Source organism: Pantherophis guttatus, chromosome 8 (genome assembly GCF_059756535.1).
Source record: "Pantherophis guttatus breed Tessera chromosome 8, ASM5975653v1, whole genome shotgun sequence".
Classification (NCBI taxonomy): domain Eukaryota; kingdom Metazoa; phylum Chordata; class Lepidosauria; order Squamata; family Colubridae; genus Pantherophis; species Pantherophis guttatus.
Window position 1 is genome coordinate 44,281,963 of NC_142070.1, and position 24,496 is coordinate 44,306,458.

At 35.5% G+C, this 24,496-nt stretch overlaps 1 protein-coding gene across 13 annotated transcripts in view; it reads left to right on the forward strand.

The window, feature by feature from the left end:
• SORBS2 (sorbin and SH3 domain containing 2) overlaps positions 1–23,824 on the forward strand; it is a 209,857-nt gene extending 186,033 nt beyond the window's left edge. For 6 of the 13 annotated variants that reach the window (XM_087874682.1, XM_087874683.1, XM_060686783.2 and 3 more), the window contains 5 exons: positions 1,495–1,689; positions 7,001–7,783; positions 15,715–15,755; positions 19,992–20,098; positions 21,415–23,824. In XM_087874682.1, the coding sequence (XP_087730808.1) occupies positions 1,495–1,689; positions 7,001–7,783; positions 15,715–15,755; positions 19,992–20,098; positions 21,415–21,476 (1,188 nt within the window). In that variant the 3' untranslated portion in view covers positions 21,477–23,824. Of the gene's footprint in view, positions 1–1,494; positions 1,690–7,000; positions 7,784–9,756; positions 9,952–11,804; positions 11,913–15,714; positions 15,756–19,991; positions 20,099–21,414 lie in introns of all 13 variants that reach the window. The other 7 variants (XM_087874685.1, XM_060686785.2, XM_060686786.2 and 4 more) reach the window with 2 other exon arrangements.
• The last annotated feature ends 672 nt before the right edge of the window (positions 23,825–24,496 follow it).

A 24,496-nucleotide genomic window follows, 5' to 3' on the forward strand; every position in this document is an offset into this window, starting at 1 on the left:
ACTTCATTTTGCTTTACAGACCAATAAAGTCATTAATGCTAGGACTGGTTACAAAGTTATTTTTTTCATCACAGTTTGAACAGTCATTGTTTGAGGCATTCACTAAATAAAGATTACCTGTATACTATTTGAAGATGTTTGGGACTGAATCAGAGCTTCCTTTCAGTGCAAATACCAGATGCTAGGCTATAAATCTGACTCAGAACTGTATCAGGGGAAAGAATTAAAACTTATTTATTTCTATATACAGTATATGCAATATCAAATTTTGCTGTATCCTACAATCCACTTTGAGGCGGTCATTTTCTGGTCCAGTATTTTTAAGGGGCTTCTTACATACAGGTGATTTTTTGCTTAACAACCATTTGTTTAGCACCTGTTCAAAGTGATGACAACGCTGAAAAAAGTTATTTATAACCAGTCTTCACACCTATGAAGGTGCAGCATCCCTGCGGTCACATGATTGCCATTTGAGACCTTCTGAGCTGGCTTCTGACAAGCAAAGTCAATGGGAAAGTTGGCAAGAGATGACAAGTTGCAGTCACATGATGTCTTGCTTAATGACCTTAGATGATTCACTTAATGAATGGAACTGGAACTGCCATTGCTAAATGAGTTGGCCATGTGATGTTTTGCTTACTTACTGCTTCATTTAGCAATGGAGTTGCTGGTTCTAATTAGAGTCAATAAGCAAGGACTGTCTGTATTTTATTTCAAAGATCCACAGAAAAAGTGCCCAGTAATTACTTTTTAAAATGAGATCAAGAAAACTCTTGGTACTTTCCTTTTAAAAACAGTTCTTTTTAAAGGGCCCCATACATTGTCAGCAGAATGAAGTCTTTACAAAGATATTTCTCCCTCCTAGAGCTAACAGAAATATTTTTATTTTTATTATGCTTTTTTGCCTTCCCGAGTGGGTCTTCAAAAGAGGCTTCTCCTTTGTAACCTGAACTGCCATGTTATCATGTTAAAATCTCTCTTGCAGAGGTCTCTGATAAGGGGGATGTTTCAAAGGTCAATAAAGAGATTTCTTGGACAACGTCCTACAAAGGAAGAAAACTCTTGGTAAATTTCCTTGATCAGCATAAACACTTTGAAAAGCAAATGCAACCTTTGAACCCTCCCTTTCCCATATATTTTCCCTAGGTAGGACTAGCATTAGACAATTATTGTAGCTTTCTATGTTTGTCTCACTACAGTTTCACTAGAAGAGGAATTTCCATTCTTAACTGGCAGTACTAAGAGCCACACAATTCGTCTTTCCATTGAAAAATTCATTTAGACAGCCATTGATTCTATGAATGGTGCTTCAAGTTACTTTAAGACCTGAATCTGTATGGGAAGCATTTTGACCTTGGGGACCTCTTGACTTTTCATAATTATTCACTTTCATTAATATTCTATCACAATTAAGGAATTTGTATTCCATCGCTAAATATTGTATGCATTCATGTTGGGACAACAATATTTCATCTATTGAGTGTTACCTTTCAGGGAGACAAAGTCATTCTTCTTAGACGGGTTGATCAAAACTGGTATGAAGGCAAGCTACTGGGAACAAATAAGCAAGGAATCTTCCCAGTATCCTATGTAGAAGTCAAAAAGAGCATGGCCAGAGGAGAAAATGAATATCCTGTTCCTCCAATACCCCAGAGTTACTCAAGTGACAAAATCCACCATTCAGCTAAGGTGAGAAATGCTTTGTTCTCTTTAGAGTTTCATGCTATGCACAAATCTTGGTTATAAATAAATATTAGTATTTATTGATTTCAATTATAAAATTATCATAAGAATAAATTATACCATTTTTATTTTGTAATGTAGATTGCACTGTTTTTCCTCTCTTAGGTTACCTTGATTTTTATATGGGGTTCTTATATGTTTGCATTTTATATTAAAAAATAATGTGTTTGCACAGTTTAAGCTCATGAAAAGTATATGGAAGCCCAGTTTAATACTGTTTCATGCAGAATTACTTGATTCAATGACCTTCTGCATTATTTACATAATGCAAACGGCTTTATGAACCTGAGCCAATTTCTTATCAGAAAACACACACATAATATACACACACATACACATCTATGGTAGATGAGGGTTACCTCAATTTAATGGTGGAAACCATTTCTCTTAAACCAGTTCTTTAAAGGACCATTAACTATTGTAATTAGGATATGGTAATTTTGAATACATATTATTTATTGCAATTTTTTACTAGATGTATTTATTTACCAGATTTATTTTCATCTGGTAAATAAATCACATAATTTATGTGATTTATTATATATGTGTGTGTGCATATGTGTATGTGTACATCACATAATTTATGACAATGTACTGAACATAATAACATTTGACATAGTAAATAAGAGTAACACAATATAATACACCACAAGAACAAATCAATAACATGTCTAATAATAACTAAGAATTGATGCACAAGTTGCAGGCTTTGCACCAATCACACTTGTGAACCAATTGCACCAATTCCTGGACCAGAAATCCCTACATATGAGTCATTCGTGCCCTAAACACTTCCCATTTGGAGTACTGCAATGCATTTTACAAGGGACTGCCCTTGATGTCCACCCAGAAACTTCAACTGGTCCAGAATGTTGTGCTGCTTGCAGTTCTGAGTGCATCCTGCATTTTTGTCTGTGCTACATTGATGGTGTATGAACTGCCCTGGCTTATAGTTTATTTCCAAGAGCAATCTAAGGTGCTGATTATTACATTTAAAGTCTTTGATGGCACTGGAACCAGGTTATTTGAAAGACCAACACTTCCTTAAGATATCTATTCACCCATCTAGACCAGATAGAATGGGCTCTCTCCAGGTCTCTCTATTAAATATTATAATCTGTTGGGACCTAGGAAGCAAGCCTTTTCTATAGTAGCACCAACGCCCCTCTGATGCAGAGGATCTAAGCTTCCAGGGATCCTAAAAATTTGCTCTTTCCCTCATGAGTTGAATTGGGCTAGGATGGGAAGTGAGGCCAGCACTTAAAAAATTATGAGGGTGCTGCTTGTTTGTTTGATTGCTTGAGAGGATACTATTATGACATTGGTGATACGTAACAAATTTTAATTGTGTTTTTATTATTTGTTTATTCTTTATTAACTATCTAAGATTGTTGTCCATAAAAGCCATATAATTTTATTTTCAAAATAAGTAAATATATAATATCTGAATAAATATAGCTAATAGCCAGGGGTGAAATCCAGCAGGTTCTGACAGGTTCTGGAGAAACGGTAGCGGAAATTTTGAGCGGTTCGGAGAACTGATAGTAGAAATTTTGAGTAGTTCGGAGAACCGGCAAATACCACCTCTGGCTGGCCCCAGAGTGGGGTGGGAATGGAGATTTTGCAATATCCTTCCCCCAGGAGTGGGGAGGGAATGGGGATTTTGCAATATCCTTCCCCCAGGAGTAGGGTGGGAATGGGGATTTTGAAATATCCTTCCCCTGCCACACCCACCAAGCCATGCCCACCAAGCCATATCATGCCCACCAAGCCACGCCCACAGAACCGGTAGTAAAAAAAAATTGGATTTCATCACTGCTAATAGCCATTCCCTAAAGGCCCTCTGGAAGTGCTAAAAGACTGTAGCAGAGCAGGACCAATTAACCTCTAGAACAGAACCTTGGCATCTTGAAGATTTGTGAACTTCTAGAATTCCCCAGCCAGCCATACTAGGCAATACTTAAAGTACATAGGTGCCAAGCTGTATAGGAGTTACAAATCAGAACTAGTTCTTTGAATTCCACTGTAGTAGTAGAATATATACTATGAAGTATCCTGAAAAGGACTATATTATTTATCATACTGAGTATTCCAATCACACATTACATTTTTGACTTGCTGCAGTTTTTGAGGAGTTTTAAAAGAAGCCCCAGGTAGAGAGCACCTTGCATTCAATTTGCACAGTGATTATGGCATGAACAGTCAGGCCTTCTCATAACTGCTCACTAGTAACACCCAGTAATGTCATCTTATTAGGGTTCGGTTTTAACCTGTTTTGTCCCATCCATATCCCATCAGTCTCCGGATATTTGAATGAGATTTCAGTAGCAACTTCAGCTGGGCCTGCAGTGGCAGTATAAAGCTAAGTATCATCAGCCTGTTCATATCATATCCCAATGGCCAAATGACCTTTCCTAGCAACTTCATTTGTAAGGAAGAGGGAAGGACCAAGGCCATTGCAGCACCCAAAAAGGGAGAAGTATATGAGCCAGCTTTGGCCTTATCCACTGCAATTGATGGCAATTGCCCATTGAGGTAGGAATGCAAATACGGCAGAAAAGAGCCTCTGATCACCAAACTTTGCAGTCCGGGTATCATGCATGATGGTAACAAAAGTTACTGGGAAGTTAAGTAAGACCTATGGATCACTCTTCCTACATCAAGATCCTGAAAAATGCTATCCAACTACAACAGCTGTTTTCTCCATCCCATGCCCATGTGTAAATAATTGAAAAAGTTTCATATTTCTCTAGTCAAAAATGTAATGTGTGATTTCACTTTCTCTAGATTGTCTCTGGCTGCATCCCAATGTGCTCTTTACATCATTACCAGAAGGGAAAGCTATGAAGACTAGACAATAGTTGTCAAACACTTCTGGATCCAGGGAGGATCTATTAAGGAGAAGCATAGACAATCTCCCACAGCCAGGTCATCATACACTCACCCAGTCCTATATTGAGCCAGGAAGGGCATAGTCTAAGCCCTCATGTGTCTGAGATTGTACCAAAGAGCACTCTTTCCCCTTCCTCAAAGGAAGCCAAGAGGAAGCCCAGATAAGGGAGTTTTATAGTGCTCAGGTACTACAGTATATTAGACTGTTCATCAGAGTCAAAATCATGGTGAATCTGAATGTTGGGAATATGCTATGTAAAATAGCTACAGTGCCCAGGCAGGATATCTTCCTGTTTATTTTTCTCTAAAAGAGGCTTTAGCAGCTTAAATAAGGCCACCAGCCAACAACTTGCAGCAAGTAGCATCCCATTATAAATTACTGCATAAACATGTTTTGCCTGCAAGATTTCATGTACATAGGGCACCTTTATCTTTTATCATTGTTCAACTTGGATGAGAAGCGAATAGTTTTCAGTGAAAAGAAAGGAAATAATAATAATTAATGTGAATTATAATTGCTTTAGGATTCTCCAAGGAAACACAATTAAGTTAATACTGGATCTTCAGCAGATGTTTTCATGCTTGAGTTGTGAAAGAAGGGGAGAATTGAGAGATTTCGGGTCCAACTATGCAATTTTCCAGCACTAGCTCTCACTTCCATAACATTTGTCAGTAAAAAGGTGTAACTCAAACTAGAATTGGCATTGCAAGATACTTTCGTTCTTGCAAAAACAAGTGGTTATTAAAATGATGCAAATACAACATATATTTTTGCTCATGGATTTTTCTAGTATTGGGGATCAACAGCAACCCAACATATTTTAATTAGCACTAAGGAAGTTAGTGGATATCTGCCTACTGATACTCAATAATGAATGTAGTACTGTTTGGTTTCAAATCTTCATGGAAACATAATGTAGCTCTTCAGTTTTCCCTATCTCTGACCTCCACTTCTTGCTAAATAAGCATTATGCATAACGCCAGAGATGGACACAATATAAAAAACAGATAATAACTTTATAGTAAAATACTTAAATGTGGTAAAATTGTACTTATAGCATATTATGTACTTTAATAATTTTATATCTAGTAGCAATTGTGGGCTGAAGATTTCTATTTAAAATTGTTCTTTCTAGTTAAAATATATATATTCTTTCTATTTAAAATGACTGAATACAAAAAGAGGATAATTTTTCTATTTTTCAAATTTTGCTCAGCTTTTTGTGCCTATTTACATAAATGGAACCATGGCTGTCATTGTCCATATTAAATCTATGTGACTTAAAATTAGTGCTAATTAACACCATGTTCATAAGACTACTTTTAACATTCACAAAAGTATTTCTTCTGTTTGTGTTTCTCAGTGACAGCTGAGATCCATTCTATATTATTTAAATTCTATTTTAAGGACTAAATCATAACTTTAGATTTCCTGTGCAATTAATTCAAAGTATCCATGTTCTCCTGGTACCTACATTTTATATATAATACAAATGTTACCATCAGCCTTTCTAAGACAAATTTCAAACTTTTTTATTTCAAATGAGGATTAACTTGTAAAATTAATAACAAAAACTACATTTTCAGTATTTATTGAAGCAATGGATATCTACTGATGCAATATACGTATGAATCCCAGCTCTTCCATGCTTACAAAAGGACCTTTATTTTACCAGAAGAAATCTACAATCAATATTTCAGCTTAACCGTATTATTCAGCCAATAATGATATTTTTCAAAACAGTTTTGAGTTTAAAATAATTTTCTATTATATGCACTAACTAGCATTTGGATCCTATGTACCTTTAAAAGAAATGTAATAATGTGTGAAGTGCTATTATTTTTAAAGTAAAAAAATAGATTGTGTAGCTGCAGGGAACATAAACACAATGTACAATTTTATTGAATTTGTTATTGCAGGGTTCTTTTATCAGTTGGTGAAGAACTTAAACACTTGCAGCATTTGGGATTAATTTTGATTAATCTCAAACTATTGCAACCTGAATTGCATATGTCTGTACTATGCAGAACCACTCTCCTCTCAAAACAATAAGGCTGCAGAAAGTAAAATTTGGGTAATCACATCTGGGCCATTAGTCACTGGCTGGCATGAGAGTAAAGTGGTGATTCAAATCTGTCTTGATGTCTGACATTTAGTCAGACGTCAAGAACCTGACAGTTTCACTTTCCAGATATGCTTTCTGCTGCCTGGTTGATATGCTAATGAATTCAAAAATGTACGCTCAGTAAGTAATATCCTATAAAGAGGAGTTAACAGGATGGTGTTTTTAAAAAAAGCATTCTTCTGGAGGAGCCCAGTCCTTCACCTTGTTTTAATTCCTGTTCTTTCCCTTTATTTCTCAAGTGGGATTCCAAAGCACCACCCCCTCCTCCCAGATACAGATCCTCTTCTTATCCAGATTCTAATAAAAGACATCTTCAGGCCATCACTGATGAATGGTTGTCACTGACTCTTGGCTTTTCACCTTCAAGCACACCTTCCCCTCCTCCTCCTCCTCCTCCTCCTTTTCCTAAAAGCTTTCTTTCTGGTTTAGAGGAATTCGACTCTCTACCTTTAGCAGGTTTAGAGAAGACAGGGTACCTCTCAGATAATATCACTCCTCAAATAAAGCATGGCCATACTGTTCCAGTTCCCTCATCAAAGGCCTCCCATGTGTTCCCTGAATCTTCGCCCAAGCCACTTTCTTCATCTACATGCATATCATCACCTCCTCCAGCAACCCATTTTCATGACCACGGACATAAGCTTGAGTGGAACCATTTCAAAGGGATGAAAGGAATCCCCACCGTCAAGGAAAAGAAAAGCCCCTCAAACCCTGTTCCAGAAATGCAAAATATAGCAGGCCATGCCCTTGCCCTCGCCAAAGAAGACTCGTTATCCAAAACACTAAAGGAAGTTGGCAAACAGGAGGAACTCTGTGAGGAGCTGCTGTCAATCATTCAAGGGGAGCAGTCAAAAAATAAAGATTTAAGTTTCTACAGTCGTGCCCCTGAGATGCCTGAAGAATTGGCAAGACTTCATATAGAGGAAGAGCCAAACCTTGACCATTTAGAGTCACCAATGGCAAATAAGAGACAGCCTATGATAACTTTTGAAGGCAACAGTTCAGCAGATACTAAAAAAGAGGTATTTAAACATTGTACAATAATGTTTTATTGTACTTACATCATTAGTCCAGATTTTGTTCAGTGTATTTGTTTTGGCATGAGCTTTCTACTACACATTGCAATTTTCAAGAACAATTTAAGCATACTAATACACAACTGTTCCTTCTTCAATTCATTTTGAAGATCAGCTGATTGCTTCTTAACTTTTTGAAAACAGCTACTGTACCTACTATTAACTCTGGCTTTTACCAGCAATGCAGAATCCTTGACTCTTTCCAAGGATGACAAGCAGTACCTAGAAGGATTTTTGCATCAAACCAGAAGATGCATTTCACATCTTATTGTGGCGGCATATATTAATTTCATTTTAAATAAAAAGCCCTATTTTAATAGGAATCATGGCATGTAGAAAAGTATGTTTGCCACCTTGAGTTATTTATAAGAAGGTATATACGTAAATAAATACAGAAAAAATAACAGAAAAAGAAATATGCTGCACTAAGATCCAAGTACGTGTTACATACATTATGTAACATGTTGGTTCCTATTATTCTAAAATAAGCCCTCTTCCTGGCCAAAAACAGTTCAGTAACTCCCTTAAATGCCTCCATTAGCTTGCTGAGTGATGCATTGTTCATATTGCTTATTCCAGACCTATTAAGGATAATTAAGGAAAATGCCCAATTGGCTGTCTAGTTCCCAAGCCATGTTCATAATCCTGGTGTTTCTAGGCAAATTTAATTAGGATATAGCAAAATGTTTGCCCACAAACTCATTAAAAAGGTGAAGAGAACATTTTAAATAAGAAATAGGAATTATCCATAGTTTAATTAGGATTGCCATAACCAAGATTTCCCTGGACACATCTTTTATCCTAGCTATGTTCCATCCAGCTGGGAAGAAAATTGCTCCTTAAATGTTGGAGATGAAACAGTCATAACTTCTGCTGCTCAGCAATATCAAGCAGCCCCTTGAACAGTCAGGAAAAAATAAGGATGAGGCTCTTCAGATTTAGTCTTTGGGAAAGTATGTCACTCCGCTGGCCTCCTGATTGGTGCATGAAAGAGGGGGAGTGGCTCAAAGGCATATAAACTTCATGTTCTTGGCAGTGAATCTAAAGTTTTGTGTAGGTGGAGTTATGTTTTTCTTCTTTAAATAGTATTTTGATTTCATAGAGTAGATATTGTGACTTGTGATTTTATACCACAAATACTGGTATAATTTGCAGTGTCTAAATGAGGCTTTCTATGAGACCAGCAGTAGCTCCTGTTTCGTTTAGGAAGTTATAAATTCTGCAGATCTTTTTATCAGCCTATCTTTGTGACTGAATACACTCCACACTGAATACACCCTTGCTTGGAAAACAGAAACAAGAATAACACAGTTGTTCTTGGTTTGAATTATTGGTCTTCCAGACTGTTTTCTCATAAGCCATGATCATGCTTTTGTGGGCATGATGTGGTTGTATTGCAGGTCTGGGCTTTCCTTTTTTAATGTAATTGCAAATATAGGCTGCATCCAGGACCTCTTACAGATGTTGGTTAGGTTGTTTTATACAGTAAATGTACTTTAACCTTGTCTTAAACTTTATTTATGATCTACTAAAATAGATTACATTTAAATACATTCATAGAGCAGTCTGCTCATACTGGTCTACGACTGCAATAAACTGAACTGAATAACCTCACTACAGGTTGTATTTAGGTATGAACTGTTTTCAAAAAGTAACTTGCAGCATTGTATTTTCAAGAAAAGGGAGTGGGACCTGCTGATCAAGAAAGTTTAGCCTAAGGATCCTATCTTTGTTCCATGGATAATCTGACTCATACACTTTTATACTAAGTAAATCTTCTCAACATACATAGCAGATGGGCCAGGTAGGGCCACCTTTCCTTTTACTGATGGGGGTGTATATTCTTCTTTGTTTTTTTATCTCTCCCTTTGTAATTGCTGTTCCACAGAATTACAGTTGTCTCTCTTTAAATGTTTAAGCCAGCATCACTTTCCCATGAGATGAAAGTACCTTCTACCTCTCCTTCCTGCCTTGCTTCTAGTTCTCCATTTCATTCAGCCAAAGCATCTTTTCCTGAATCTCTCTCTGCGCTTTCCAAGGCCACTGCTACCCATTCACCCCCTCTCCTTTCCAAACTCTCATACAGACAAGAGAAAAAATCATCCAAGATAAAGGTAATAGTGCCTGTAAACTATGAAAATGCTGCACGTCTTCTCAACTGCTTGACAAATGGAAAGCCTGGAGGTTAACCTGTTATTAAAATTTGGATTTGCAACTAATATTTAATACTGCAAGCATGCAATCAAGTTTTAGATGAATGTTTTAAATATATTGAAATTACCTTGCACCAATCCAAGATTCACTGAAATAAGACTGGGATTATCACAGGTCCATTTTTGGAACACAATATCTGGCAATGTTTTCTAATTCTAATCAATTTCTTATCTCAATTTTATTAAGACCGCATTCAAAGTCTAGTAAGTCAACTAAAAAAAAATCACACACACACACAATTTGCTGATGCTTTATTTAAACTAAATTTGTATATCAGTGATTGCATGACCTGTTGAGATACCATGCGCTAAATAAAATATATATATTAAAAAGGCACTGTAATATAACACCAGCTGTCTGTAATTAAAGTAAGTTCGAATCTTGCCAGGCTCAAGGTTGACTCAGCCTTCCATCCTTTCTAAGGTAGGTAAATTGAGGACCCAGTTTGTGGGGGCAATAAGCTGACTTTGTATAAAATATACAAAAGTATGAAGGCTATTGCTTAACGCACTGTAAGCTGCCCTGAGTCTCCGGAGAAGGGCGGCATATAAATCAATTTTTTTTAAAAAAAAAAACCTTTTAAAATTATCAACTTTCAAGACCAAGACTTCTACCTAATAAGTCCCATTAATATTAGAGCTTCTAGTAATGCCAATATTGACTTTGAAGGTACTGAAATTCTGAAGACATTATTAAGCACATATTCTAAAATCCATTTCTTTAATCTATAGCAAGTGCGTTTCTTATAATTATTTGGATTTATCCCTCTAGTTGGTCTTGCCATCAGAAATCAAGAATAAGTGAATCAATATGCTAGCCTAGAAGCAACATTGCAATATGCAATCCTTTCCCACTGTCAGCAGCATTTATCTCTTGAGATAAATGGGAAAGCAATCTAGGGAGCCCAATAGGCACAAGCAAGTGGTAGAGGCAATTAATAAACTTTGTTCTGGTTCATTCATCTTAGGAAATAACATCACACAGTCTCTTCTTGGATTAATGTTACTGTATTTCAGAGAGAGAGAGAGAGAGAGAGAGAGAGAGAGAGAGAGAGAGGGCAATCCTAGATTAATGTATAGATGAAATGGACAAAAGAGTTGAAGTACTAGAAAGTGAAAATAATAATCCACCATTTAAAACTGCCCATTGAAAAGTTAGAGACCAACTGTTAATGCACCCAAAGTCCTGTTGTCAGCATTTAATAGCAATACATTCAAGAACTGTTGCAGTACCATTAAGAAATTGCCAAATATATACTTTTTTAATTCAAAGACAACTCGTATTTTGAATTTTCTTTCAGTGATCACAAAAATATGAAATCTGCAACACTCTTAGCTTTAACAGTTCATAAGCTTGAAGGATATATATGTATATATGTAAAGCACATACTTAGATTTTTACTGATATCTTTCTTGTACATTATTTTTTTCTTTCTGGCTGTGAAGTGTTAGCAATAGGTTGGCCTTAGATTGTCCTCCAGTGTTATCTGCACAACTGATCAAATCTATTACCCCTGGAATATTTGAAAAGCAATCCAGTTGTATAGGCTTTATGAATTTGGGATGCCAAGGATTCTCTTTTTAAAAGAAGATATAAGCAGCCATTTTCAGGCATAGTTGGTTAACAGTTCTGCATGCCATTTGTGTGCTTTGGAAATGAGAAAAATTGATTTCCCAGCTTGCAGGAATGAAACTGCAGGAGATTGCCCTTCTAGATGTTTAGATGAATTGACTAGTGTTTATGGTTTTTCTAGGCTGATTTAAAAAGAGAGATCTCTGTCATCGGCAAACCTCCTCGTAGCCCTGCTTTGACTAGCAGGTCTTGTGGCTCACCTGTCAGAGGGCACAGCTTTTCACATAGGGTATGATACTACGTGGCCTGTTAGGTATTACTAGGTTTCCCCCTAGCATAAAATCTTTAGAACTGGTTACGGGATCTTGAATTCACATGTTCAAATAATTCTAATGGTCTTTCTTTCTGTTGTTCTGCTGTTGAAAATGTTTTGAATGGTAACATGTGAAAGCCATGGTACCCAGTGCTTGACTTCCAAGTTCACTGATAAAATGTAAAGCAAAGCTATTACAAGTGTCCATTAAATCAACCTTTTAAAAAGCACATCTTTAGCCACTCAAATTTGTATTTAACTTCCAGTCTTGTAAATAACTCCTCTTATTTCAAAATATTTTACTTATGAGACTGTTAACAGTGCTACATAAGGAAGCCTCTTTGTACTATCATGGGTTCCATAAAGTTTAAGTTATTATTTGTTATTTTCAATTGCATGATCCTGTTTTTAAAATGTTTTGCTGCTATAGCAACATGTATTGGGTTGATTTGTTAACATGCTTTCTCATAGCATTGCTTTTCCTAGAGTTGTCATTTGCATTAGCTTTTCCATGCATATATGCTTAAAACATCTTTCTCAAATTGCAGTTTTGTCTTAGTAACATGACTGTCTGACTATAGATAAAAGTGTGATTTTCACATTTTGTGTTAAAGCCAAATGTTAAATCTATCCAATTTTCTGTTTTCTTTAGTAAGATTTGTTTGTTTGAATTTCATGAAAAGGACTAGGAAGAAGAAAACAATGTTATTTAAATAAAACAACCTAAGACTTTTAGTTATGTTGGTGTCAACTCTGGTAATGAACAACTTGAATGAGTCATTGCCTATGGAGGCAATGGATAGAGATTCTCAATCATCCAGGTCAAGGTTGTCTTTCAAAAGGCAACTGGACTTTCTTGCTTTTTTTTCTTTTAAGACGTTTCACTTCTCATCCAAGACGCTTCTTCAGAATTATTCTGAAGAAGTTTCTTGGATAAAAAGAAACTTTGGCACTTGAATGGGTCATAGTGGCTCGAATTTATAAATGAATCCAGATTGAAACTGATTGAAGTGAATGGATTTTTAAAATTGCCGAGTGTTGTAACAATATCCAACTAAATAGATGTACAACTACATACACATCTGTAAAGCTAATATTAAGAAGAGCTTCCTCACCAACTTTGTCTGGTATGAAGGCTTAAGTCTTTTTAATTATATTCATAGCTATTAATCATTGTAGATTACTTGTTGCTCTCTGCTTTTGACTACTCCACTGCACTTTTGATAGAACAATTCTTGAACGTTGATTAAATTCTGTAACTGATGCAAACTAATGTCTATCCATTATATACCTGGGCTCCAATGGTTGCGCTACCTTCTTTGCAGCTCTCTGGGAAACAAACCATCAGAATAAATATGAAAAATATTCTGAAGAGCTTCGGTCAGATATAATAAAATATTCTTTATTCTCCTAGGCATCATCATAGAACTAGGCACGACACCTTTGTAGCGTTGACAGAGAAGTGTCAGGATCTTTCTTATTAAAAGATTTTAGGGACTTTAAATAATATTTACTAGTCACAGAAATATTCTCATGTATCCTATAATGATTAAACATAATTCATCTGAGCATCTTCTAAAATAAATATATATGTTAACATGTAATTATATGGCTTAGATATCCATGAAACATAAATAAATCTAACCTGTTTTAACTTTCAAGAGATTACTTTTAGTTCTCTTGTGACACAAGAAAACTGTCTCTAGTTTTCTTGTGACTGCATACATGCAGTCACAAGAAAAGGCACAGCTGCTGTAAGATGTTGCATATAGGTCTATATTCATACTCCTGTGCATTTCAAAGCACATTTTGGAATGCAAATCTATAGTGCTACATAGTCAAAAGAATAAGTATTTTAGCCATGAAATATAGGCACAAGACAGTTCCATGCATGTACTAAATTTTTTTAAAATGTAATGCATTTTTTATAAACAGCCTCTGATCATTAACTTACAGTATTTTCAAGCTTGTTTGACTGACTCACTTGTTTGCATTATTATTTGCATATGGAGAATGTTTTAACGTATGTGTTAAACTCTTAGGCTCTAGCATTCACCTAGTGGCAAATGCATAAGATTTATATTCAGGAATCCTTCCAAAGTCAATGGAGTTTGAATTACATCTGATGTCTGCAAGCTCTGAATCTCATGCAACAACATTGCATGCATTTCCCATTCAGGAAATGTTGAAACACCATTTAAACTGCTTTCTAATTTCTGCAGACAGCTGCTAATAGAAAAATATCCTAGAGTAACTGTATCATTCTTTTTCTCTCTAGCAATGTATTTTCTAATCATATTTTAAAAAGTAAAATTAAAGAATGGTTCTCATGCATTTTCACTGTTATACATTGTAGTTTATATAATGTAACAAATCAAAACTGTTGTCTTTTATAAAACAAATTTCAGTTACTGTATGAAGATGTTATTGAGTGGAAATCAGAGGAGATTACAATGTTCTCTGATATATCTGGATTAACGTATTCGGGCAAATCTAGTTTTTCTCTAAGCATTCCTTTTTTTCCCAAATGAAAACAATAATGTTGAAAGAGTAGCTGAACTGTGTCCTATAGCAGTAAGCAAAAGTTTGAAGTAATATTAGAAATTGCACAATCCATGTCTGCATAGTTCAAATACAGAAAATAGTGATTCACAACTTGACTCAATAATTTATTAAGATGCATTCATACTTTGAATAGCTACCAAGACTATAGTATATGGTTTAGTTTGGCATTTGTGCATGTTGAGAGCCTGAAGATGTGTGGACTTCAACTCCCATGCTGGCTGGGGAATTCTGGGAGTTGAAATCCACATATCTTCAACACAGATTTAGTTCATAATTCTGATTGTGCCAAAATCGTTTTGGAAATAATTTGTAGGATTGACACTTACATAACCTATTCATAATGAAACTTCAGAGAGGTTATCTAAATATGTTTCCAGGACTACTCATAAATAATAGATCAGCAAGAGAAACAAATGGATCGTAAATTATAAATTCACATTTGTATTTGTCAAATTTCCACCTTTATTTTAAATCTTATATATAACCTTAACTAAACTTTTGAGTGATCAGGTCCATTTTCTATAACTTTTCAAGGAATGTGTTGTCCCTGGATTAATGACTCACACATATTTTTGATAAACAGCTGTTGTTCTTTTGCTCTCTTCTCCTTTAAGGAGTCCTTAAGCAAATACACAAAACCTCTCAAGGCCAGGGAGCATAGCAAAATCTCTCTGAGAGGGCACTTCTCTAAGAATGTTATCCTCCTGACCAGTCATCAGGAATGGCTGCTCCTTGTTTTTGAAAGGCATTTGAATTGTAATGAAGCTGGGTTTTTTTCCTGCTATTTGCTTATTTAATGCTGTTGTAATCTTTGTGACACTAATGGTGTTTGAAAACACTGAAGCTAAACTTATCTGCTTTCTTTGGCATGGCAAGATTTAGGCTGAAAAGGATAAAGAGGCTTGCACAATGGAAAAGTCCTTGGAGAAATGGATCCTTCTTTGTTCCCATCTTTTAACCAGATTTTTTTTCTAAATAAGACCAAATAAAATATGGGTCTACGCTAAAATAGGCTTTACAATACAAATCCCCCCCATAGGTGTATATATTCTAAACTGTATCTTACCTACTGCTGAGAAAACCTGTTTTTAATGCAGCCCCTAAATCAGGGAATGTATTGAAGCACTTAGTGAGCTGACTATTATGGAAGACTGTGCTAAATTAATTGATTACAGTGTATACTCTTACTACATTTCAACTCATTTCATTTCAGCCACAGCGCCCTGTGTTTGCTCATGACAGTGGGGGGGAACCGTAAGTATTTTCATCTACTCAAGTTCTTCTTTAAATAATAGTGTTAAATTTCTAACTGGGCAAAAGGGAGAAATTGTCATCCAAGAAACCATATATCATCCCAAGTTTACTATGGACACAATAGAAAAGGATAAGGAAATGGGGTTGAACTAAACTAAAGTCTTGTGTGCTCCTCTCTCTTACCATGATGCATACATGCACCCATAATCCATATTTCCATCTATTCACAATGTTTTGAGCACTTTGAGCTCTTATAAAATCCAAACGTAGGGATGTTCAAACTTCATCAATTAAGCACAGAGCATTCCAGAGATCTCAAGAGTATGATATTTCATCCTCAACTCAACCATATAAAAACTTTCCAAAATTTTTTTTGGAAACTTTGCCCAAAAACTGGCCTAAGATGGAAGTAATCTCTGCAAGTGATTCATGGTGTCCTGGACATAGCATTCTGGACAAAACCAAACTGCATGGGACAGGACTATTTTCAACTGGTCTAAAATTGCTTCCATCCAAATTACTTCCAGAAATTATTGAGACACCTTGTAATGTGAAGAGGGAATGAAAAGTCCCACAGATCTCCAGGACAGTCATTCTTCTCAAACTGGTTAATTTTGCACAATTCTATCCAAAGGGAAGCGACCATAAGCCAAACCACAAAAAGTTTAAAATTCCAGTAGGTGCCAAAGATAGTGGTAGTGTTGAACTAAAGAAGAAGCAAGCTATCTAGAGAAAATGAAGGTGGCATGCTATTCTAAGGGATCAAATACAAAGACCTTCACAGAGCTTTGTCAAACTGCCTTGCAATATGATTACCGGAAAATTGAGTATATATTGTCCTAAAAGGAGAAACTAAAGGTGAACCAAGCAAATAATTATAGTCATCAGAAAGTGGGCCATAACTCAACAAGTTATGGCCCACTTCTTCTCGTTGAAGAATTTTCAACAAGCTCCTTGAAAAATAAGCTTGGATAAATATCCAGACTGGAGATTGGTGGATTGGGAAGCTAAAGGGGGAAAATTATCCTTTTAAAATCCTGACTTCAGCCACTTTTGAAATCAATGTAATACTTGATGTCAAGCTAAAGGAATTTGTACACCACTTTTCCTAGAACAGATAGGAAACTTCCATCTGCTTACCTTGACATAATAGTTTTGTATTTGGTCCCCCTTACAGCTATAACATGTCTCCGTTATAGTGGGATACAAGTAATGGGATCTGTGAAGGAAACAAATTAATCATCCCATTTAATGACTCTGTAGATTTTCTCACACAAGACAAACTAATCAGCAGTTCCCAGTATTGAAATGGCATGAAAATGGCATTTTCACTGCATGAAAATAGGAGTTCTCCTTTTAGCAAAATCTACAACTGTAGTAGGAAGATTCCAGGACCTATTGCAATAAAGTGTCCTCTTGCATCAGTTGTTCAATAAGGTCTGAGTTGATGTGAATGTTGCAAGGTATTCTTATCTAGAAGAGCCTTGCGTTGAAGGTAGTTTATATATCTATCAATCTTGCAATATGTTATTTTTTTTGTTCTGGTGTGAGACTTGGAACACACATATATTATTTAAATAATTATTAGCAAAGGCCAAATTTGCAATGTATTGCAGAGAAGCAATATTTAATACTCCCAGTTGATACACTACACAGAATGTTTAGAATAAGAGAAGTATAGGTACTAAACTTTTAGAGTATAATATCTGTATTTAGACATTACCAAGGTAGATTATTTTATTCTATTTAAAATGAGAGCATCTCTTACCCTGAACTCAACTGCTGGTGACTCATTCAGAACAAGTTCCAAATTTTCCAACTCATTATATCATGAACAAACAGAAAGAGAATTGGCTGCTACAACAAATAAAGTATATCTGTTTGTAACTAAGTAGATTCCTTATTGACCAAAGGTCATAACCCTCCACAACATCCTGCCACAAAGCCCTTAGGACTTTGTACAATATGATTTGTTAAGGAAGTAGGGGAGTGGGTCTCTTCACAATTATATTCATTTTTCCCCTTCTCAGTAGTTTATATACGTGGCAGAAACTGAAAAATGAAAGATTTTAAATTGGCATTTTTTGTTGCTTTTATTTCATTTATATCCTGTCCAATCTCCAGGAACTCAAATTTGTAGAATATTATTTCCTCTCTTCATTTTATCCTCAAGTTAGGCTAAGAGGTCATATAATGCCATTAAGCAAGAACATTTATTTAGGAACTAGCAATGCAATCCTTTGTTTCCACTCATAAACACCATCCATTGTGTTCAAAGAGGGGTTATTTCCAAGTGAGCAGATATATAATTGCACTGTGAACTCGGAGATTTTTCCAGTGAATTAGCAATGAATGGCAGTGAATGGGGCAGATGCTTTTTTATAATGTATACAATTGGGCATTGGATAATATAATACAATTTTTAAATATCCATAATTGGAACATAATGCATGGAATATAGAACTGATAAAACCATATTTTTGTGACACTATATAATTGATAATGTATTGCAGACTTTATTGTCAGTGTATCTCCTAAGGAAGCCACAAATCCAAGTTTTAACAATTGTCAACTGTCTTTATTTTGAATATATTTTGAATTTTTTAATCCACTTATTTGTACGGCATGTCATATAATTAGATTTTTTTAAAAAATCTAAATAATTACAAAAAGCACTAACATGATAAATTTTTAACTTGATTTTTATCTAGCAAATACTGTTACCTAACAAGAAACAAATAAAATTTACTTCTAGAGTACAAGCCACCATTAATGAAAGAAGACTTTTTTAATAGAAAGATAACAATACAATGACATATCATTCCCAAGAGTAACATGGCTATTGACTGCTGGCAAATTTATAGTGAAAGGGAATTGTTAACATTCTTGAAGAAAAGCTAGCATTTCCAAAAATACAAAGAAAAAATAATATAAGAGAACAACATAAAAGTACATATATAAATTAGTGGCCATGAAATTCTAAACTAGAGAAGATATATTAGACTAAAGTACATAATGCTGGCTACTTGTTTATGAGAGCAAGAATTCAAGACCTTCTGGGGAATCTTAGATTGCTTGCTCTTGGAGCTCAGAGAAATGGTATAGGGCAGTGATGATTAACCTTTTTGTCATCACGTGCCAGGAGGTGGGAGGAGGTTCACACGCGTGCGCGCTCTCACCCATAATTCTATGCGCCCCGCCCTGCGCATGTGTGCGTGACCCCCCCCTGCTCCTGGCACGCGATAGTCTGGTAGGCCCATTTTTCTTTCTCACCTGGCTCCAGACCCTCTCTATGCATCTGGGAAGGGCGAAAACAGCATCCCCACCCCTTTGCAGGCCCTCCGGAGGCCCGAAATGGCCCGTTTCCCAACTTCCAGTTGGACAGGAAGTGACATTTTTTGCTAGGAGTCTCTGGAGGCTGGGGACAGCAAAAAAGGCTGTTTTCGCTCTCCCCAGATGCATAGAGAGGATCTGGAGCCAGGTGAGAAAGAAAAACAGGCCTTCCCCACCCACCCCCAGGCCCTCTGGAAGCAGGAAACAGCTTGTTTCTCTACTTCTGGTGGGCCCAGAAGGCCCGAAAATCAGCTGGCTTGCGTGCGCATGTGCACCGGAGCTGAGCTGGCATGCCCACTGATATGGCTACACGTGCCACCTGTGGCACACATGCCATAGGTTTGCCATCACGGTTCTAGGCTATCTTCCTTTTTTAGCTCATTAGGACTGAAATTTATTTTTCCACTTTTCCATACTGAGATCTGAAGCATTCCAAAATTCAGTTCTCAAAAGATTCTTTGCAGCACACAGCTGCAATGTGATCCAAGAAAGATGTGACTTCTTAAATAAGTTGCAGACAAGTCCTATGATCATGCTCCTGCATTCTCCAAACCAGCTTTTGGGAACTGAATCCAAAGCACTGCCCAAACATACAAATTTTTTAAAAATGATTTAAAATGTATGTTTTGTACACTTAAATGTTGTACGCTTTGCTAGTGTGTCAAATAGTTAAGAATGATTGTAACTACACATATTTGGATTTACAGCCCATTTATTTGAACTGAAATAAAAATATTCTGCTTCAATAGTTCATGCATTAGTCAATAGAGATCTTTCTATCTATCACTGATTTCAGTTGTAGCCTGGCTTATTTTTATCTTCAAAGAACTGTTTAGCAACCTACATAGTGAAAATGCAAGATGTTTTTTTTTTCTTTAAATGCATCCATTTGTCCTGTTTAAGGTTTCAGGTTCTGTATAACTATACTCCTAGGAACGAAGATGAATTGGAGCTGAGAGAGGGAGATGTCATTGATGTGATGGAAAAATGTGATGATGGATGGTTTGTGGGTATGTTTTCCATAATTTTAGTCGTGCCTTTACTAGGATATATAAATACCATTTGGCTTTCCTAGCCTGATGCCCTCAATCTGAATTACTCCTACAATCTCAGAATTTCTACCCAACAGGGTATTTAGAGGGTAACATTTTAGGGAACCCACTGGTTTATTACCACTGGCAATTTTTTATTCAAAATTATTGCAGGATTGCATGTATTATGTCTAGTTTGCCAGCCATAAAAAACATTCTTGAGATGTTCCCCAAAATCTTGTGTCATAGGCCATTGATTCTTTCACATGTAATATAATCACCCCTACCTTGCTATTCTGCAATATAATATTTGCAACAAGATTTCCAGATCTTGTTGGAAATATTATAGTTTCTATACCAGAGCAAATCTTTTTCTTTTGGTGTGCTCCCTAAATCAAACATCATTGTGCCATCTTTCATACCCATTTGGATCTACACTCTAATACTAGAGGATATCCAGCAATAAATGATGTTTGTGGTACGCAGTTCAAGCATGAGGAACTGATTAGCAAAAAATCCATACTGCATGAGATCTGCCTATATTGTGGTATGTTCCTTTTTATGTGTGAGCAATTTCCTGCACTATAAAGGTAACCATATTATGAGACGTGTCAAATGTTTGCCACCACCATGCTCTAAACCTTGACATAGTAAATTTCTCCATTAAAATTGATGGAGAAAGTATCATTCTCACATTATGTACTCATAAGCTGAGAGAACTATCTCATACTAATGGGTGATTAAGGATTCCCTTTTTCCTATTGAATCTGATGTACAAAATGCCTGCATAAAAAACTGCTATGTTGGAATGAAAATACTTAATAGAACATTCATTTGATAAGTTGTTTTATTTGCAAATGAATGATTGATTCAATATTTATTGAAGCCTAATATTTGATATTGTAATTTGACTGCTGCTTCCTTAAAAAACCCCTATTCAAAAAACAGTACTTCGTTAAAAAGTTTTCTTTGGTGTTATAACTGCTAAACAGACAAGATATATTTTAATGTTTAACTTTGATTTGTCTTTTCAGCAGTGGGAGTTAATTCAGTAAAACCTCAGTAAAACCTATTATGATAGTATTACATTATCTACCATGATTACATTTTTCATGGCTATGGTATTATAACTTAACTTAAATTCTATGGCTATATAATGCAATACTCCATATTTTCCTATTGGGATGGCATTAAATATATTCATGAACAATCCTAAAATGAAATGTAAAGGCTGTCTTTAGAGCATGAATATGTTACTCTTGCTACCATGTTTCATTTATTACTTCTACTTTCAGGAACCTCCAGAAGAACAAAATTTTTTGGTACTTTCCCTGGAAACTATGTCAAGAGGCTGTGAAATGATTATTTGATTTTGTTCCTTTCTTATTTATGCTGCATCTCTGCCACACATCTGCATAAAAAGTGCTAGAAAACATCCTCCACCAGCCTTCAGTTTTCCTGCTTTGCAAATCCAGGTAGAAATCATGCCGCTCATCTTCACCATCTTCATCCCATCTGCCAGCCAGCAGTATTATTCAACAGCTAAAATGGAATCCCTGAGCTTTTGTGAAACAAGAGGAATTAGTTCTATGCGAAATACATCTTTTTATGCCTTTAATTTTTGTCTGGCAATGCCAATTTGGAAAGCGCATATAAAAATCTTAATGGAAGAAATAGCATGGCACTTCAAAATGTTACCAGTTATTTGGGGGAAATTGCAATAGTATCCATATGAAAAAAAATATCTATTATCACCTAATATATAGAACAGGTTGCAATTTACTACATTTTAATGGGTTTCCTTTCCTTTTTTTTTTTTTTTGAGTTATCACGTTTGTAGCTCAGCAAATGTATGTTGCTGTCAGTTTGCTGTGTCACAAGTTTGCCTCTTCTTTTACCCATTTGCAAGATACAATTAGTACTAAAAATATTTTTTTTTCCAAATGTATATTGCAATATCTGCAAACGCCTGTAAAAAATTAAGCAAAAATAATCAAAAGGAGTATTGATGCTAGAATACTTCATTAAGCCATGATTTCCAGTTGTATCTCATAAGACATTTTATTAGAATTGGGCCAGTGAGGGTCATACATTAGTTAAAAAATTTTTTCCAAAACAGTAAGAGCTTTAGACATGAATTTAGTAAGTACAGAAGCATGAATTAGATTTCCTGCACCTGCATGTATTAATATATAAAGTACAAAAACTTGCATCTCTTTGTAGGAAGCATCAGAAGCTTCCAACACAGTGATGTCTCAATAGGGCAAATGTATCATATGCTATTGATATATGCAACTACAGGAAACTTGAGTTGGATGTACTTTCTATGTTCATGTAATTAATGTCTTAAATTAAGTGGAGAGACATGTGTGCATGTCTCTACAGGATGAAATGGATGGTTCTAGTGTAGTTACAACATACATATCTCTCTAGAGGAAAAGAGGGAGTACTATCATATGTGTAAGTACAGCCTGTATCCTGTACTTACACCTATTTTTAACTCCTGGAACTCATAGAAAGGAAATTATGTCTGCTATTTGATATTAGGAAAGTTCAGAAATACTGGAAAATCATGAATCATTATGAAGCAAACTAACAATGAATAAATATCTGCTTTATAAAAATGTGTTGGAAGTGCAATAGAGTATGTAAAGTCTAATTCATTTATTACATGAAAATTCAGTAATGAAAGAGCAATGTTTATATTCTGTTTGATTGTAGCACAGTCACAGTAGAGTTGGGGAAATCTACACAAAGTATTATATGATGCTATTTTTTGGCTAGTTGACCGGAACTGTATTTTCTTTCTAGAAACATAGCATTAAAACAAGGACGCAAAAAGGAAAATTAGTACATGTGGATGGAGTTTCATTTTTGGAACAGTATAAAATATTGAAGGCAATATTTTGTGTGTGTGTGTGTGTGTGCAAATATAGACAGCAGTAGCAGGTGATAAAAACACAGGACTTAACATATCTATGATGTTATGTAAAGCAGTCCAGGTTTGGTTTTGCTGGCACCTTACAAAAAGCAAAACAGAAAATCTTTTACTGCATTTCTATTGTGGTAAAGGACAGATCTCATAAATTTGTAGGCTTGTAGCATTTTGTACATATATTTCCTTTTTTTGTACAGAGCCATTTTATTGTTGATTTTTTTTAGGGAAAAAAATCATGTTAATCAACTCATCCCTTTTCCAACAATAAAATCACCTCCTTATTTCGTTAGTTTCTCCTCCAAAGTATAAGCACACTTGGATAGTGCATTTCTGCTAAATTAGCAACTGAAGCAAAAGTTTTATGAATAATATTATGGTTTACCAGCCAAATTTTTAAAGTGTATATATATGTTTAATATGGAAAAATATCAATAGGATGGCAAAAGAAACATCTTTGTGCTGCGTACCTTTATTACTGCAAATTTCATGGCAAAAGCTTGATACTTCCAAGGCTTTTTACTATAAACTAAATGTGCATGCAGCTTTGCTGTAAAATCAGTAATGATTTTGATGCCATTTATGATGGAAGACTTGTCTATCACCGGTAGTATTTTAAAAAATGCACTGTTTCTATCCTGTATCTGATTTTAATAGAAGATGTTTTTCATACCTGTTTTCAGGTAATTGACTCTGAATTCTTACTTGCAAAGGATCTCTGTGTTTCTTTTTCCTTGAAGAGACTTCTAATAAAAATGGCTTGAAGTACATGAGTGCATCTTGTTGGTATCAAATGGTAGAGCATTGCCCATTAAAGTTTAATCAAGCGTGGTTTGAAATGTTGAATGTAATCATTATTCCAAAAATTAGCAAGGGAAAATTGGAAAGTAGAGATTCCTTTTATGAAACCAATGGAATTTCTAAGTATTTTGTAACTCAGATACATGTGCAAGCCAGGTAAGAGGTGGGCCAACTCTGTGCTACTTATAATAGCCCTACACAAGTTTTTGGATTGTTGGAGAATAACATAAATTCCAGAATTTTTTTCTGCATATGCTATTTATGAAAATGTATTAACAATAGAAAACAAGATCATAGCAACATTCCAATATAATCAGGAAAAATGGTTGGCTAGTGTTACCTATTTATTGATGTATTTTCATTCATTCACATATACATTTTTTTTAAAAAGTATAATGCTGGGCTACATATCTGGCAAGATAGTTCAGTCTGCAGGAAGCGAGCTTTCGGTAATGCCCAGACCCTGCCCTAGTTTTTATAAACAGTTCTAAGCAAAATGCTTATAGCAAATTATAGCAAATCCCACATAGAAAAGGACCATGGCTGATGTTCTCCTATATTACAATGCATATGCATGTCTGATTTTAATAGTGAGACAATGTACCCTAACATTCTGGTATCATTCGAAGACCACTCTATGA